Source organism: Malus domestica, chromosome 03 (assembly GCF_042453785.1).
Source record: "Malus domestica chromosome 03, GDT2T_hap1".
Classification (NCBI taxonomy): Eukaryota; Viridiplantae; Streptophyta; class Magnoliopsida; order Rosales; family Rosaceae; genus Malus; species Malus domestica.
In genome coordinates this window covers 31,146,582-31,162,810 of record NC_091663.1, presented here as the reverse complement: position 1 = coordinate 31,162,810, position 16,229 = coordinate 31,146,582, and the positions used below count along the sequence as shown (strand labels likewise).

Sequence of the window (16,229 nt, the reverse complement as noted above, 5' to 3'; positions counted from 1 at the left end):
ACAGATACTATCAAACAATAGACGGAACATGAGTATTTTAGTCATTTTAATCTTTTGGTTCCATTCCATCCATGCGATACCAAACGCAGAACAGTATAAAAGTCATGTTCCGTCCTGCGCTTAACAAACATAACACAGAACATCCGTTCTGTCTCATCCCGTCTCGTCATGTCTGCGTACCAAACGGTACCTTAAAGATCAGCTCGAAAACGGTTGAACAAATATACCATGAAAACAAAATAAGTCGATGGATCGAAAACCTTATATATGGACTATAACATCAAAACATGAATCAATTTGATAAAGAAGCAAGATGCAAATAGAAAGAAGCAAGAAATGTGCATAAATTAGATCTTAGCAACTTGAAGGAATGAACTTATAAGGCGTCGCGGTCTTCTTCTTGCCAATCTCGTGTGAAACCCAATACTTGTCATGCACAAAGCACTCGAATTCCTCAATTTTTTAAATTTTTTTATAAACTTCTTTAAGATTATAATTAAATACACTCAAATTTCTAAAGATTTTTATAAACTATCTTAAAATCTTGATTGAATACACTATTTTTTTTTTAAACAAACAATATTATCTACACTGAAGGGTTGGGGGAATAGGCTAAGCCTCATAATAGGCTAGCAATAATGTGAAATTTACATTTAACAAGAATCAAACCCAAGACCTCTCACTTATAAATGAAGAAGAATACTACTAAACCGTAGTACTATGTGGTTGATTGAATACAAGAGACAGTAGGAAAGAAGTGGGAGCAGTGGTCCGAGATTGGCAGGGAGCACTTCAAGGCGCTGTTGCAATGCCAAGCCCCAATCTTGTATCAGTTTTGGCTACGGAGATTTATGCATTGAAGGTGGGTCTTGAAGTCACTATTGATGTGAGTTGGCTGCCTCTTGTTGTCAAATCTAACTCGTAGAATGCTATTCGTCTAATTACCGAGGATGATTTGCGCCTAGCACCGGAAGGAAACTATGTAGACGAGGTTAGACAACTATCTCAGGATTGGCAATTGGCTCTGCATGCAATCTCCAAGAAGGCAAATGGAGTTGCGCATCTAGTTGCGAGATTTGGTCTTCATGAACAAGGCTTCGGATTCTGGACAGACGTAGGCCCCCATGGTTTATGGAGTTACTAAATTCAAAGTTTGTAATTTCCTAATGTCTGTATTGCGTCTTTTGTTGGCTTGCTCGTCCTCTTTTTCCTCCCCTGGATTTTTTTCCACATGGTTTCTTCCAGGTTAGGTTTTTTCAGAGGCCATTCTTTGAGCTTGTCCGTCATTCTATTGTTCTGAGCTTTCTAGGTGGTGTTTTCACTCGAGTTTTATAATATGATCCTCTTTGAAAAAAAAAAAAAGTGGCTGATTGAAAACTTTTCGAATTTCAAAGATAACTTGAAATCCTAATTGTATACTCTAAATTTATTAAAATAATTAAAAATTTTTAAATTTCCAATTGAATACATCTTAAACTTTGCGGGTTATTGTTATTTGGAAAATAAAAAAACCTTTTTCACTCAAACCCAATCGTCAGCCCATCCTAGCTGCAAAAAAATGTTTTGGGCTGAAATATTAAAATATAGGTTTATTAATAGAGGCCCATCCCTGAAAAATAAAGAGTTTCTTCGTATGGTCTCTTTCGCGTACGCCTCCTTCAGTTCGCAGCGACTTCAAGTCAACCTTTCTTCTTGTACGTTTCACCGCTACTCGCTTCTCGCTTCTCGCTTCTCGCTTCTCGCTTCTCTCACCCTGACAGCCCCCGGCGCACCGCTCAACAGCCAGAAAGACACCGCCGACTGCACCCAGCCAGCAGGCAGCTGCACGGAGCCACTTCCGCGTGTGCGACAGACAACACGCTGCAGATTGACCCAGGTATCTATCTTTTCTTAATTGTTTATTGTTCTTCTTTCTAAGGTCAGAATCAGGCTTTAATGCCTTAATCTGAAGATTTTGGTATTGTAATTAGGTTCAATTTGGAAAATTAAATTAGAAATTGGGGGTTTTAGTGTTAAATCAAATTTTAGGATTGGGAATTAGGAGCATATATTTCCTAATGTTACAGTACTTAATGTTTAAAACAATGTTTCATCGCATACTTTATGTTTTCACCGCGTTTTTTTGTTTAAAACAATGTTCCCAAAAAGGGATTGTTTGCTAGGATGAGTGCGAGAAGAAATGGTGGAAATTTCAAGGGAAAAGATGTCTTGGAAGTCAGCAGCCCCAAGATTGAACAGTTGACTCATTGTGTTGCAGACGTTAGCCTGGGCTCGGCCCAGGATGATGGAGAGTGGGAGGTAATTGCCAGGAAGTCGAAGAACAGAGCTGGAAGCAGTGCTGCAAAACAATGGGGTCCTCAGAATTCTAATTCTAAAGCTTGGGCACAGGTTGATGCTCAGAAGCCAGTTATGCGGAATAGTGGTGGGTCAGGAAGGGGTGCCGGAAACTTCTGGCCTTCACAAACTTCTGATATGAGAAAACCAGCGGGAAGAGGAAATGTAAGGCTGCAGTCTTCTGCCAGGGTTTCTGAAAACAGCTATGTGGCCCCACAACATGTGATTCCCCCTCCACTGGACCATGGATGGAACTGGCAATCTAGAGCTGGTGTTACTCAACCCAAGGGTTCAGAAGATGTCCACGGAAAAGATGACAAGGACAGCAATGCGGCTGCTGCTGCCGCAGCGGTTGATGATGATGATGATAACTCTGATGCTGTGGGTGATACCGACGATGAGCTATTCAGCGATGAGTTTGACTCGGATTCAAGTGAAAAGAGCCATGAAACTCGAAAAAATAGCAGATGGTTCAAGAAATTCTTTGAGATCTTGGATAGTTTAACTGTTGATGAGATTAATGATCCTGTTAGGCAGTGGCACTGTCCTGCATGTCAAGGGGGTCCTGGTTCCATTGACTGGTACCGAGGCCTGCAGCCCCTGATGACACATGCCAAAACAAAGGGATCAAAAAGGGTAATGCTCCATAGAGAGCTTGCAGAGCTTTTGGATGAAGAGTTGAGGAGGAAGGGAACTACAGTTATACCAGCTGGTGAAGCTTTTGGTAAATGGAAAGGTTTAAAAGATGAGGAAAAGGATCATGAAATCGTCTGGCCTCCTATGATTGTCATCATGAACACTAAACTTGAGCAGGATGACAATGACAAGGTATTAATTATGTTTTTCAAATTTGTATAGGTCTGTCTACATTGTCATGATTGTTTCTAAAGCCAAGGTTTCCTTGCCTTGGTATCATTCCAGTCCTCATTTTATGTTGCTTTGAATTTCAGTGGATTGGCATGGGAAATCAGGAGCTTCTTGAGTATTTCAGCCCTTATTCTGCTGCGAGAGCTCGACACTCATATGGTCCACAAGGACACCGTGGGATGAGCATTTTGATCTTTGAGGCCTCTGCAAGGGGTTATTTAGAGGCTGAGCGTCTGCACAAGCATTTTATAGAGCAAGGAACTGACAGAGATGCATGGGACCGTCGTCGTGTCTTATTTCAGTCTGGTGGGAAGCGACAGCTCTATGGGTACATGGCAGTGAAAGAAGACTTGGACATTTTTAACCAGCATTCTCAAGGTGTGTCCCTCTCTCTTCCCCTTACCTTGTGTGTTTGTGATGGTCATTTTGGGTACAAAGTAATGAGTTTTCACTTAAATCTCTTAAGTTCACATTCTATCTTTGATTCATTGAACTTTATTTTGCAAATTAAGATCCCTGGAAATGTTATATATGGACGTCTTACATGCTCCCATTACTAATTAGGTAAATCTAGGCTGAAATTTGAGATGAGATCGTACCAGGAGATGGTCGTGAACCAAATCAGGCAAATGAGTGAGGACAACCAACAGCTTATGTGGTTTAAGAACAGGGTTGCTAAGGAACAGAGGCATGCAAAAGCTCTTGAGGAATCTCTTGGTATAGTGAGTGAAAAACTCAGGAAGACGACGGAGGAAAATCGCATCGTAAGACAGAGGACCAAATTGCAGCACAAAGAGAACCAGGAAGAGGTAAGTTTCACTGTCAGATAATTATGCCTCAATATTAGAGTAGAAACTTGTTTACACTTGCGTCAAGGTATGGCTTGATCTGAAGTTGGTATTTTCACTATGTTGCATGGTTTACCATCGTTTGTATTTTGTTTTTGTATTTGTTTTTCCTTGTGGCTTCCGAATATTTTGTCTCTCTTTGTTGTTTGTTTTTAGCAGATTTGCTTGCTCTTTTGTTTCGTTTTATTGGCTTGTTCATTTATTTGGTTGTTTCTTTTATTGGTGTGAAAAGATGTATCTGCAAGAACAATTTTTCAAAGACCAGATCAAGATAATTCATGAATCAAGGGATGCAAAGGAAGAAAATTTTGAGAGGCTGCAGCAGGAGGAACGTGACAAGGTGAAGCACTCATATCTCAACCCTTCAAATGCCGAGGAACAAAAATACAGGTAATTTGTGATAAAGAATATGTGTAGACCAAAGAAAGTTAGGCCCCTAGTAGGGGTTCAATACTTTTACCCATGTGGTGCTTCTGGTTTAGTTTGATTTATATATCTTCCATACTCCCTTATGGCCATAGGTCGGAGGAAATTGAAAACTTCATCAAGTCTCAACAGAAAGAGATGGAAGAATTTGTGGCAGAGCGGGACATGCTGATGAAAGCTCATGATGACGATAAAGCTGCAATGAAGCGGAGGCATTGGGAGGAAGAAGTGGAACTGGAGAAGGATTTTGATGCCAAATTAACCCAGCTCATGGAGAAGTATTCCCCGCATCTCCCTGAAGAAATTTCGAATTGACTTTGAAGGTTAGATGTTTGCAGTGCATTTAGTTGGAGGAGAGAGAGTGGCACATCAGCTATAAGTCACTGAAAGTTACGGTATTTTAAAATCCCTGAAAGTTCCGCAAAAGAAAACTTCCGCTACAGCTAAATTGGAGCCAGTCCAAGTCTTCTGCTCATTTTGAAATGACCAATGACATTTCCGCAGTCAATTGCTCAGTTCCAAGTTAAATTATTTTGACTTGAATTGGTAAACAAAGGGGGCTGCTGAAAAAAATCCCTGAAAAAAAATTAAACTATACAATTTCTGCCTTTTTAAGATGATCACAGTTTTTATCTGTAAAAGCATTACAAACATACTATTCAAAATGGTGGTTGTCCTTCTCAAACTTATCTTGTTTCAGCTACTCCCTTGTGCATCACCATTATCCTTCAACTTCCCCCCCTTCCGAAGCAACCCGCCCACTTTATTTGTCGAGGAAGATGCTTTCGTCTACGACACGTCCCTCCGCCTGACCAAAAGCATTGTCGGCGAGCAACAGAACCAAAGCGTCGGCCGAGCAACCTACTCTCAACCTTTCCTCCTCCGCGAAAATGCCACTGGAAAACTCGCTGATTTCACCACAAACTTCACATTCGTCATCGATTCCCAAGGCAATAAAGACTACGCCGACGGACTCGCCTTCTTTTTGGCGCCAAAGGGGTCCTTACTCAACATCACAGTAGGCCGAGGCGGCGCTCTAGGCCTCCCCGTCATAAACCCGCCAAATAATGAGTCGACCAATCTGTACCCCTTTGTGGCAGTGGAGTTTGATATCTACAAGAATGACGTAACTTCCGTCAAAGATCCTTTCTTCGATCATGTTGGTATTGACATCAACTCTCTCAAGTCTAATGTGACAAAGCCTTGGAATGGATCCATTACAACCGGAGAGGAAAATACTGCTCGGATTCGCTACGATTCTGGATCAAAAAATCTTAGCGTTGTTTACACTAGTTTTGTGAATGGTTTCCAAGTGTGGAGGAATATTAGTTACATTGTAGACCTGAATGAGTACTTGCAGGGTTATGTTGTTGTTGGGTTCTCTGCCGCTACAGGGGATTCCATATCTATACCTCAAATCAACACATGGAGTTTTAATTCTACAGAACTGCACGATGCGCCGCCGCCAGTGGTTCCTGTGCCAGAGCCGAACCCCATTGTTGAGCCCGATCCAGGAAATGGGGTCAACGTCGGACTTGTTGTTGGGTTGGTTGTTGGTGGGTGTGTGGTTTTGGCTGATGGGTTGTTTTGGTTTGGCGCATTTGTTGGAGGAAGGGCAAAACAGGGGGAAGTAGTGATGATGAGGATCCTATGGTGAACGAATCGATCGATGAGGAATTCGAGAAGGGGACGGGTCCGAAGAAGTTTTCATACAAGACATTGGCTCAATCCACGGGTAATTTCGATGAGGGAGAAATGTTGGAATTAACCCTAAAACTAACAGTAAACTCTAGAACACAACGCAGCAAGATTAGTGTAATCTTACCTGCAGAATACAAAAGATCACCAATTCGTTCCTGCAGAGGCCATGAACACGATGCATAAGGCTCTTCTACTCACTTGGAGACCTGTATGTTCTTATGGTGATAGTCCAAAAAACGAAGAAGTTTTTCTTTGTGAGCAGGGAATCCTTTTTAAATAAAGCAAGGTTACCCAACTTCCATCTATCATGGAGGTTGGTTATAGAGCCGTTGCTTTCAGTTCCAGTAGTGGAGGAAGTAGTTCTAGTACGTGCTTCAAAATGCAAAGCATGATGGATGTAACTCCTCAATTATAGGACATGGTTTTACACATATACAAAACCCTAACTGATTTATAATTTCAAACATGTTGACACACCTATATCACTACTAGTTGAGTCCAATTAGGATTCTTACATTCTCCCACTTGGACGTTAACTAGTTGTGGTTTGAAACAACATGTTCATTATAAATCATTCCTTAGTGATCACCGTGAGTTTCACGCAATCCATATCCTATACACATCTACCAGTAACCATTTGAAAATCAAACTCCAAAAAACAATGCATGTATCAATACTGCATGCACCCTGAAATCATGATATTCAAAATCGCACTGTATGATGTCAATGACATATGCATATATGTACAATCCATACCTTAGTAATCACTACAATTCTCACACCTTTTCCTTCCACACTCATCTGTCCAATGCACTTTAATCAGACTTATCTTTAGAGCTTTTCATCCTTAAACACTGGACTTCGAGTTGATTTCTAGCTTCCTACACAAAACAAACTTATCCAATATGTTCTTTGGAACAATCATTGGCCACATTAATTGCTTTAAATAAGTCTGAATCAATAACCATAGTGTCAATTGAATATAAGCTTGAATGAAACAACAAAACACAAACTCGGAGCAACACTAATAAATAGTTATAATTCATGCAGTAGCATGTTTTACTCCCACATTCCTATAGAATCAAAACTATCATGCACACCCATGTTTGCTACATGTTCTTTGAACATTCCCACTAATCTCGCATATTGAAACTAATAATAAAGCTTCACGATAGTGGTACGTTTCTAGCAAACTGTATGCAACAACCTTATGTGAAAATGCAATAGCCGTATATATAGATCCTTATTTGAATAGTCATAATCTCCATCCTTATATTCACAAGTTGATCTCCTGTATCACCGTATAACAGTCTTCCTTATTACTTCAAAAATTGAAGTCACAAGTCCAAAACACTTTCACGAAGTAGTAAAATTAGCCATTATTCTAACTAGTTGGCCACCAAGTGTATTTATTGCACATATTCTTTTAATCAAACCAGAAAGAACCCTTACGGCGAAAGAGTACAATACATAATAATTTGCAAGATGTAAGGCAAAACAAATATAAAGTTATCACTCCCACTAATTTAATTAATCATAACGTAATTACGGAACAACACTTTTGATAAAGTTCTGAAATATGCATGCTTTGGGAGCAACCTTACTACGACAATTAGTTAACACAAAAGCATCTTACCACATAATTTTATTTATTTACTTCTTTTATGTTTCTTTAACATGCAAGAAATCACATTATCAATGAAAAAGTCACAAAAGTATCACAATCTTTCATGCACAAGATATTCCAATCTTTCCTTGATATTAATTTAAGCAAGTATGATGGATACACAAAACCATACCACAAACAATCAAACGGTATGAAACAACTGGACCACAATTGTATCGATATCAAACATTAGTTCGTATTAGCTTCACACTCCTTATAAAGACCAACATGTAACTATCCAATGCAACCATATGCAATAGACAAAGACGATCGACAATGCACATAAACATCATATATACATTATATAGTCACGCAATTTAACCATGTTGTCATCTTTAAGATTATAATTCAACTTGAGTCATGCTAGTTTGAATCAGGGTGAGGTTCCTTACACCATTTTAGCAAATTCTAGTGCAAAATTATGAAACCCTTGTTGTACAGCATGAAACTAATGAAACTTGCTTTACAGCCTGAAACTGATTGCATTGGAAATAATGACTTTCCATTTGATTCATGCCATGGTGGTATATGCCATATGCCGTATGCATGCGTACATTAGTTTCCAAGACTTGGATGGTAGAGCATGCTAATAGTACGTTGGCGTTACTGATTTGTTGTCTCACATATGGATGTTGAATATTAAACATGCATTCATCATAGAAGGAAACTTAATACATGTGTTTTCAAAAACTTTAGTTTACTTTCAATTTGATTTGGACAACACAAAGAACAACTCTCATAATCTTTTAGAACTCAATAACTTTTGAATGAGTTAATGAGTGTGAAGCTCAAGATTTCGTCACTTATTCTCTTACTTGGGCAAAACACTCATTAATTTATTGCTTCACCAAAATTCGGCATACCAGTTGCTTAAAATTTTAAACACAAAAGAATAGAAATCCAAAACAAGATTCCACGAGTGAGTTCCAATTACTCTAGGATTTACTATAATTAATTTATATATATATATATATAATGACTAATCCTCAAGTTATGTAAAATAAACCAGAGACGCTTATTATTCATATAACAAGTTAAGAAGTCATGTTTGTCCTATTAATAACCAAGAGACAAGCAAAGTGGACTAACCAGAAACTGCCAGCATAGATTTCTTTATGAGCATAGATTACTTATAAATTTATAACAAATAAAATATATAACCAATGACCACGAAAATGTGAATTGTAGGAGAAGACACATATACGTACACATATCAAAATGTCAAGCATTTTCATGGTCCATATATGTGCCATTGATTAAGCTTTATTCAAGACATAATTTGCCAAGCAATTTTTGTGCATCGACATCTCTCATGAAGATATATATATATATAAACATTTTCTATCTCATGCTTTCATTAAAATTGGTCCCTTACATACCTATAATGAGGCTCATAGCAAAAGCATTCGTAAATAAAAATAAAGAACTTTATCTCTTGATCACGCATTACATGGGTTACCTCATGAAAACTTTCAACACCTTGGGGCAAGGCTTTCACAATTTTTTTTTTTTTTTGAAATAAATTCATACCATGCCATCCTAATTGAACAAAAAATAATGATCTACACCTTTGGGCAAGAAGATCATCGATCCCTTTGTTATAATTAAGATGCTAGTTTGATCAAACCTTCAAATCACTGGTCCTAAAGTCAACTAAGCCACTGTGTTTTGTTTAGTTGATGCAAGTATGTGATAACTTTGTCGTTTTTATATATAGTTGATATGTTTCATTACTTTTCTTTCTAAGTTCATCAATAATTGTTTAAGAAAAACCTATTATTAATTGGATCCCGACTCAAAGCAAAAAGAGTGTTACAATTAAACAAATGGGAAAGCAAAGACCCACTTTGAAATTGATCGAATAAAATATCATGTGGGCAACGATTCAATTATTAAGCTACAATTGCATTACACCAATGTCTATGTGCCAATATATATATATCAACATGTATTATAGTGTAATCAAGAAGACATTACCTATATGCAAAGAGTACAACAGCAAACAACATATTGGAAGTGTAAAGAGATGAATGATTACCTACTTGAAGAAGTCATGGATGAAACCAAAGAAAAGCTTCTACTCCGCAACCTCAGATGAGAAACAACTTTAAATATTAAACACAGATTTATGTTACACCTTTGGGCAAGAAACATAAACTGCCAAATATGCATTACACATCCTTATTTGTATAGCTATTTCACAAAATTCACATTTCAACTTGAATCACATCTTTGGACAAGAGACTAAAGTTGCCTTACGGAATCATGAAATACTATACACTGAGTCACAGTTTGAACCAATCATTATTTCTTTCTTTGGAAGATTAGTATCATGTTATTAACTGTTAGTCACAATTTCATGTAAAAATTACATTGAACAGAACTTCCTAATAATTCTCACTTTGGTGAAAAATTATATAAACAGTTGTTCTAGAATACTTTATCATGGTTGTTGCTCCTGCAAAAGCCGTTAGTCTCGATAACCTTTGCGATGAGTTATCTTTATCATCATCATGCCTTCCAACATGTGTCTCAAAAACTTTATACACATGAACTATTAATAATGACAACCATAAACCACAATTAAGTTTTTGTCAAATAAAATTCCTGATAATCCCACTTTTTCGTGAAGATTATTTTAATTGGAGTCTTTAACAAGATGAATCATTAGATGGCCAAAAAACTGTTAGCGACGTAACACTATAGACATAGCCCTGCAATTGTCTAAATCATTAGCAAGCCATTAATTACCGATATATATACATATATGTCGTTCTGGAGTGAGACTTTAATAACAAGATTACTTGTATATGAAACCTGTCAGCAACGCCACAAGATAAAAGTATGAAAATACTACCTGTAGAAGCTAAGGATGACTGCACAAGAGAGAACTTCTACTCCCACTGATGAACCCAGTTTACTTTTATTGACCAAGATTGAATGATCTATTTACAATCACGGGACTCCAATATTTCAAGCTACCTACATGTCAGACTTAACCAATATATTCTTGTAAGACAAGAATTAATCAGCCATTTAAATCAATCAAATTCATATAACAAGTCCGAACAAGTTTTAATGCTACCAGTTAACATCTTCAAATGGCAAGAAACGCAGGCTTGAAATAGCGTACATGTATTTAAATATACACACCAATTTCGTTAAGTTAGGAAAATAAAGAATTATATATATCATTTTCCCAGCAAATATGAATCTAATCATTCTCAGAGTGATTGGAAATAATGCATTGGATCTAGGGCCTGTTAGATGGCTCTGATACCAAATGTTGGAATTAACCCTAAAACTAACAGTAAACTCTAGAACACAACGCAGCAAGATTAGTGTAATCTTACCTGCAGAATACAAAAGATCACCAATTCGTTCCTGCAGAGGCCATGAACACGATGCAAAAGGCTCTTCTACTCACTTGGAGACCTGTATGTCCTTATGGTGATAGTCCCAAAAACGAAGAAGCTTTTCTCTGTGAGTAGGGAATCCTTTTTAAATAAAGCAAGGTTACCCAACTTCCATCTATCATGGAGGTTGGTTATAGAGCCGTTGCTTTCAGTTCCAGTAGTGGAGGAAATAGTTCTAGTACGTGCTTCAAAATGCAAAGCATGATGGATGTAACTCCTCAATTATAGGACATGGTTTTACACATATACAAAACCCTAACTGATTTATAATTTCAAACATGTTGACACACCTATATCACTACTAGTTGAGTCCAATTAGGATTCTTACAAGAAAAGCTTGGAGAAGGAGGATTTGGTGGGGTTTATAGAGGGTTCATAAAAGGCTTGGACTCGTATGTTGCTGTTAAGAGGGTGTCGAGTCGGTCTAGACAGGGGATGAAGGAGTACACGGCAGAAGTAAGGATCATCAGTCGACTTAGGCATCGGAATCTAGTGCAACTAATCGGTTGGTGCCATGAAAAATGAGAGCTCCTGCTTGTTTACGAGTTCATGTCCGATGGAAGCCTAGATTCCCATTTGTTCAAATCGAAAACCTTATTACCTTGGGAGGCAAGGTACAAAATCGCTCAAGGCTTGGCATCCGGGTTGTTCTATCTACACGAAGAATGGGAGCAATGCGTGCTGCATAGGGATATCAAATCCAGCAATGTCATGTTGAACTCAAATTTCAACACGAAACTTGGGGATTTCGGGTTAGCTCGGCTTGTAGACCATGGAAAACAATCACAAACAACAATATTGGTCGGAACTATGGGCTACATGGCTCCTGAATATCTTACCACAGGAAAGGCTAGCAAGGAAACAGATGTCTATAGCTTTGGAATTGTTGCTTTAGAGATAGCTTGTGGGAGAAAACCCATTGATCCCAAGTCAGAAGGGAGTAAAATCAATATGGTGGAGTGGGTTTGGGAGCTTTATGGAGAAGGAAAAGTCATTGAAGCAGTTGACCCTAAATTGTGTGGAGAGTTTGATGATAAACAAATGGAGTGTTTGTTGATTGCTGGGTTGTGGTGTGCTCACCCGGATTACACGATCAGGCCTTCAATACAACAAACGATTCAAGTGCTTAATTTTGAAGTTCCATTGTCTATTCTTCCATCAAAGATGCTAGTGGCTAGCTACGTATCTCTTCCGATTCCATTTTCAATCTCATCGAGTTACAATATTGATTTGGAAGGAGGTCAGACAGAGTCTTCGGGTCATGGTTACAACACCATCTCTTCACAGTTCACCTCATCTTCTGCATCCAATTCTTCTCCATCTGCCTCACTTTTGTACCCAAAATAAATTTAATCTAACTCTATTATACGAGTATACAAATTTTTGTAATTTATTTTTTGTAGTGAATATCTTGAAGTAAATATGCCGACGACATTGTTGTTACCTTAGTGATAATAACGTACCATCTTCTGCTGATTATATGTTTTACTCATAATTTTTTTTTTAGTATGAGCGATGTTATTACTCTAAAGCTACAGTAAGGAAATAAGGGGAGGTTTGAAGCCGAATAGGAATGGATTGAAGAGAAGTATCATTTCCACAAAGGTATTCAGGAACACAGCTCAAAAATGCACAACGAAAGAGCACCTAAAGTTTTACCTTCAAATGATAAACTGAATTGTACATTTCGAATTGTGAAGTCCTTTCAATACTCGAACTATTTCAAAGTTTAATTTACACCCAGAGCAGAAGCTTCATACAAAATTGTTCAAGATCCACAGTTAAACAAAACCCAAAACTAAAAGAGGATGGAAGGGAACATGAGTTTCAAGCAAAAATACCACGAATTTTGGATATTTGCTTCTTATCGTAAACATTAGATACTACTTTTGATAATCTGGTGTTTGGTTATGAAATCCAAAATCTCCTCGTTATTTGTTTCTAATTTGATTTGTTGCCTGCGGGTGTTGACTCGATCAATTTTCAGGCTGAAAAGTTCTTCTCTGGGGACACAGATCATTCCGTTAGAGGGATGGTCATCGTCAAAGGCTGTCCGAGTCACGCTCACACTCATCGTCCTGCATTCAGAACTTCTGACCAAACAAAAAAATACGAAAGAGAAACAAAGGTGATGACTAGATCAGCAGAATAGAAACCCAAGTCTCAATTATGACTTTGAAGTTCCAACGACAACTTCCAAGCCTTCTCAATGCCATTCGGACAACAAAAATAAATAAATTAGCTGTCATCTATTCAGAAATTTAGTTTACGAGCGAAATAAAGCAGAATCCAAATGTTGATGCACAAAATCAGCGAAGACTTTGGTACAACAGAAAGTGTCAGGTTTTGTGACCTTCACTTGGTTGCTTCGGTCACTAGTGAGGATAAGTACGTAAATGAATAGAGACAGAGAAGCAAACACAGGATGTACGTGGTTCACCCAGATTGGCTACGTCCACGGAGTAGAGGAGTTCTCATTAATTGTGAAGGGTTTACACAAATACATAGGTTCAAGCTCTGGTTTAGTGAGTTCTAGTGAATAGTTTAGTACAAAATGACATTAGAGATTATTGTGGGAGAATGATCCCTATTTATAGAAGAGAGTTTCTAGTTTTGTTCTAATATTGACACATGTCGTGTTGTGATTGGCTTCTGATGTTGACACGTGTCGTGCTGTGATTGGCTTCTGATGTCGACACGTGTCGCATTGTGATTGGCCTTCTGGTTGAAGGGAAACTCTTCTGGGTCCTTGACGGTATAACGTTGACCGGTGCTCAGTAGTTTCGGGATTAGTCAAGTATGGTACAAACAGTGCTCCCCTAAGTTCCCGAGTGAGGGAAGCTCCTCGGTTGGGGACTTGCAAGATCCAAGCCGCTGAGTAATCACGAAACTTCTAAGTACCGAGGTGTGGTATCGTCTTCACTTGCCTTATCTTTCTCATAGGTAGATGTGGCATCTTCTCTGGAAGTACGCTTCCTCCATCCAGGGGTGGTATCTTTAACCGATGAAGATGCACAAGGTAATGTATCAATTTCACTTGAAGCTTACTTGTAGTTTCGGGCTTGGTCAAGTGCGATACAAACCCTATAGTAGGAGTCCCCCAAGTCGCCAAGCTAGGAGATCTGCCGAAAGAGGTGACAGACAAGGTAAGCAGTCAAACTTCCAAGTAAGCAACCCAGGATCAGAGGTTTGACTTCGGCTTCCGGTTGATTGTTCTCCTTCTCCTTGTCTCTCATTCAACTGCCAGGATAAGGAGAAGCAAATGGATAAGAGATGATATGAGATACTTTTGCTTTTGAAGAAGTAACTTTCCACATGCTTATTCTTGAACTGTGTTGGAGGGTTTTCTGGTGCCCTTCAGAGTATAAGGCTGACTCAAGAATTTGAGGGTCAAAACAAGTCCATCAAATCTAGAGTACGTTCGACCTTGATGATATGGGATACTTTTGCTGTTGACGGAATAATGAATGTGGTATGGAAAGGTGTCGTGCTGTAGTGATCTGTTTCAGCTCACCGTTGAACCTTCTGCTTCAATCTTTTGCATGGCAGAAGTGGTGTGCAACCTTTGCATTTAAATGGTCCTTCAGAACATTCCTTCATAGTGACTCATCCACGCTTGGCAGCTTCAGTGTAAAGAGCCAATATCTGATCAACTGTCATGAGGTATTTGCCGGTGGAATTCGTGACCTTGACAGCAGTTGATGATGAGTACTCGAGAGCAATGCTAAGTAAGCAACCAGGCAAAGGCTCCAGGCAGTCAGTTCCAAATTGGAGGTTTGATTTCAGGTTCCGACTGACTGCTCTCTTTCTCCTTGTCCTGCAGGTGTGGACAAGGACAAAGACAAAGACAGGGAGAAAGCATGATATGGGATACTCTTGCTTTCGACCCTGATGATATGAGATACTCTTGTTCTTGGTGTGGCTTATTTGCTGAGGTATTATCGGGGGGAAATAAAGCTGAGTATTTCGAGAGGTTATGTTGAGGGTGCCTTCTCGAATGCGAGAAAGGGTTGAGCATTTTTGCAGGTTTGCCTGTCCGTTGAGGAGGGAGGTCGATGTATATAGGGATTTCCCAATAACAAGTAGTAATGCTATTCCTTTACCCTTCTTGGTCACAGCAGTGTAGTGGGAGCTGCCAGCTTCACGTGTTTTAATTTTGTCAGAGCACTTTGAAAAAGTGGTATGTGGTATCTGGAAAGCTGATGTTACGTGTGAAGATTACAGACAAGCTTTATCTAAGGAAATCTGGCTCTCGAAGTTCTGAGAGTTGTGCCTCTTCGGTTTTCGAACAAGCAATCCCCTCGAGGATCTGACTCTCGAGATTCGGAAAGCGGTGCTACTCCGGTTTTTGAGAAAGTAATTATGTTGGGAGTCTTTTCTCGAATGTGAGTAAAGGTTGGACGTTCTTGCCAACCTGTCTTGCCGCAAAACACGGAGGTCGACACACATAGAGACTTTCCAGTTGTCAAGCAGTGGTGCTGTTCCTTTACCCTTATGGGTAATAGTAGGGTAGCTGGAACTTCGAAATTCTCGTGCCTAAACTTTGTCAGAGATCTTTGACAAAGTTATATGTGGTACCCGAGGAGTTGACGGTGCATATGGAGAGCGGTGATTGAACAGTAAGATTCACGTGCTTTCTACTTCACCAGAAATCTTCGACAGATTGCCCGTAATTTCCGCAAAGCTGAGTGTGCATGTGACAGGTGCTGACGAGGCTGAAAAAGCAGGTGCTTCTTCGATTTCTGAGATCGGCCCTCGTGGTCTCTGAGCAGCCCAACTTTTGAGAAAGCAAACGCCTCTTCGATTTCTGAAGCTCCGTCGAGTGCAGATTTTTATAGAGGCTGGCATTAAGTTCCACAGCACACTTGAATCTCTACCAGTAGAAGTTCATTTCTTGCACTTCTAAGATCTTCATTTGTCTGACCTCTTCCCTCTTCAACACATTTGAAAATGTCTGGACCCTCCGACCGT

At 39.1% G+C, this 16,229-nt stretch overlaps 1 protein-coding gene and 1 pseudogene across 2 annotated transcripts; both read left to right on the top strand.

Moving 5' to 3' along the window:
• Positions 1–1,615: 1,615 nt before the first annotated feature.
• On the top strand, positions 1,616–5,160 carry LOC103431201 (protein SUPPRESSOR OF GENE SILENCING 3-like). Of its 2 annotated transcripts, none has more exons than XM_017331483.3 (6): positions 1,616–1,876; positions 2,149–3,162; positions 3,285–3,579; positions 3,766–4,010; positions 4,282–4,439; positions 4,571–5,160. In XM_017331483.3, the coding sequence occupies exons 1-6, from the start codon at positions 1,634–1,636 to the stop codon at positions 4,788–4,790; spliced, it is 2,175 nt and encodes a 724-aa protein (XP_017186972.3). In that variant the 5' UTR covers positions 1,616–1,633; the 3' UTR covers positions 4,791–5,160. The 2 variants fall into 2 exon arrangements, with proteins under 2 accessions (XP_017186972.3, XP_017186974.3); XM_017331485.3 differs by having other exon boundaries at positions 1,635–1,876; positions 2,163–3,162.
• On the top strand, positions 5,092–12,735 carry LOC103454386 (L-type lectin-domain containing receptor kinase IX.1-like; annotated as a pseudogene).
• Positions 12,736–16,229: the final 3,494 nt, after the last annotated feature.

Bases quoted from the DNA above. Each gene is read 5' to 3' on its own strand.
- LOC103431201 (XM_017331483.3), top strand. From the start codon at position 1,634: ATGGTCTCTTTCGCGTACGCCTCCTTCAGTTCGCAGCGACTTCAAGTC. The intron at 1,877-2,148 runs GTATCTATCTTT...GTTCCCAAAAAG, and splicing joins CACGCTGCAGATTGACCCAG to GGATTGTTTGCTAGGATGAG. The intron at 4,011-4,281 runs GTAAGTTTCACT...TGGTGTGAAAAG, and splicing joins ACAAAGAGAACCAGGAAGAG to ATGTATCTGCAAGAACAATT.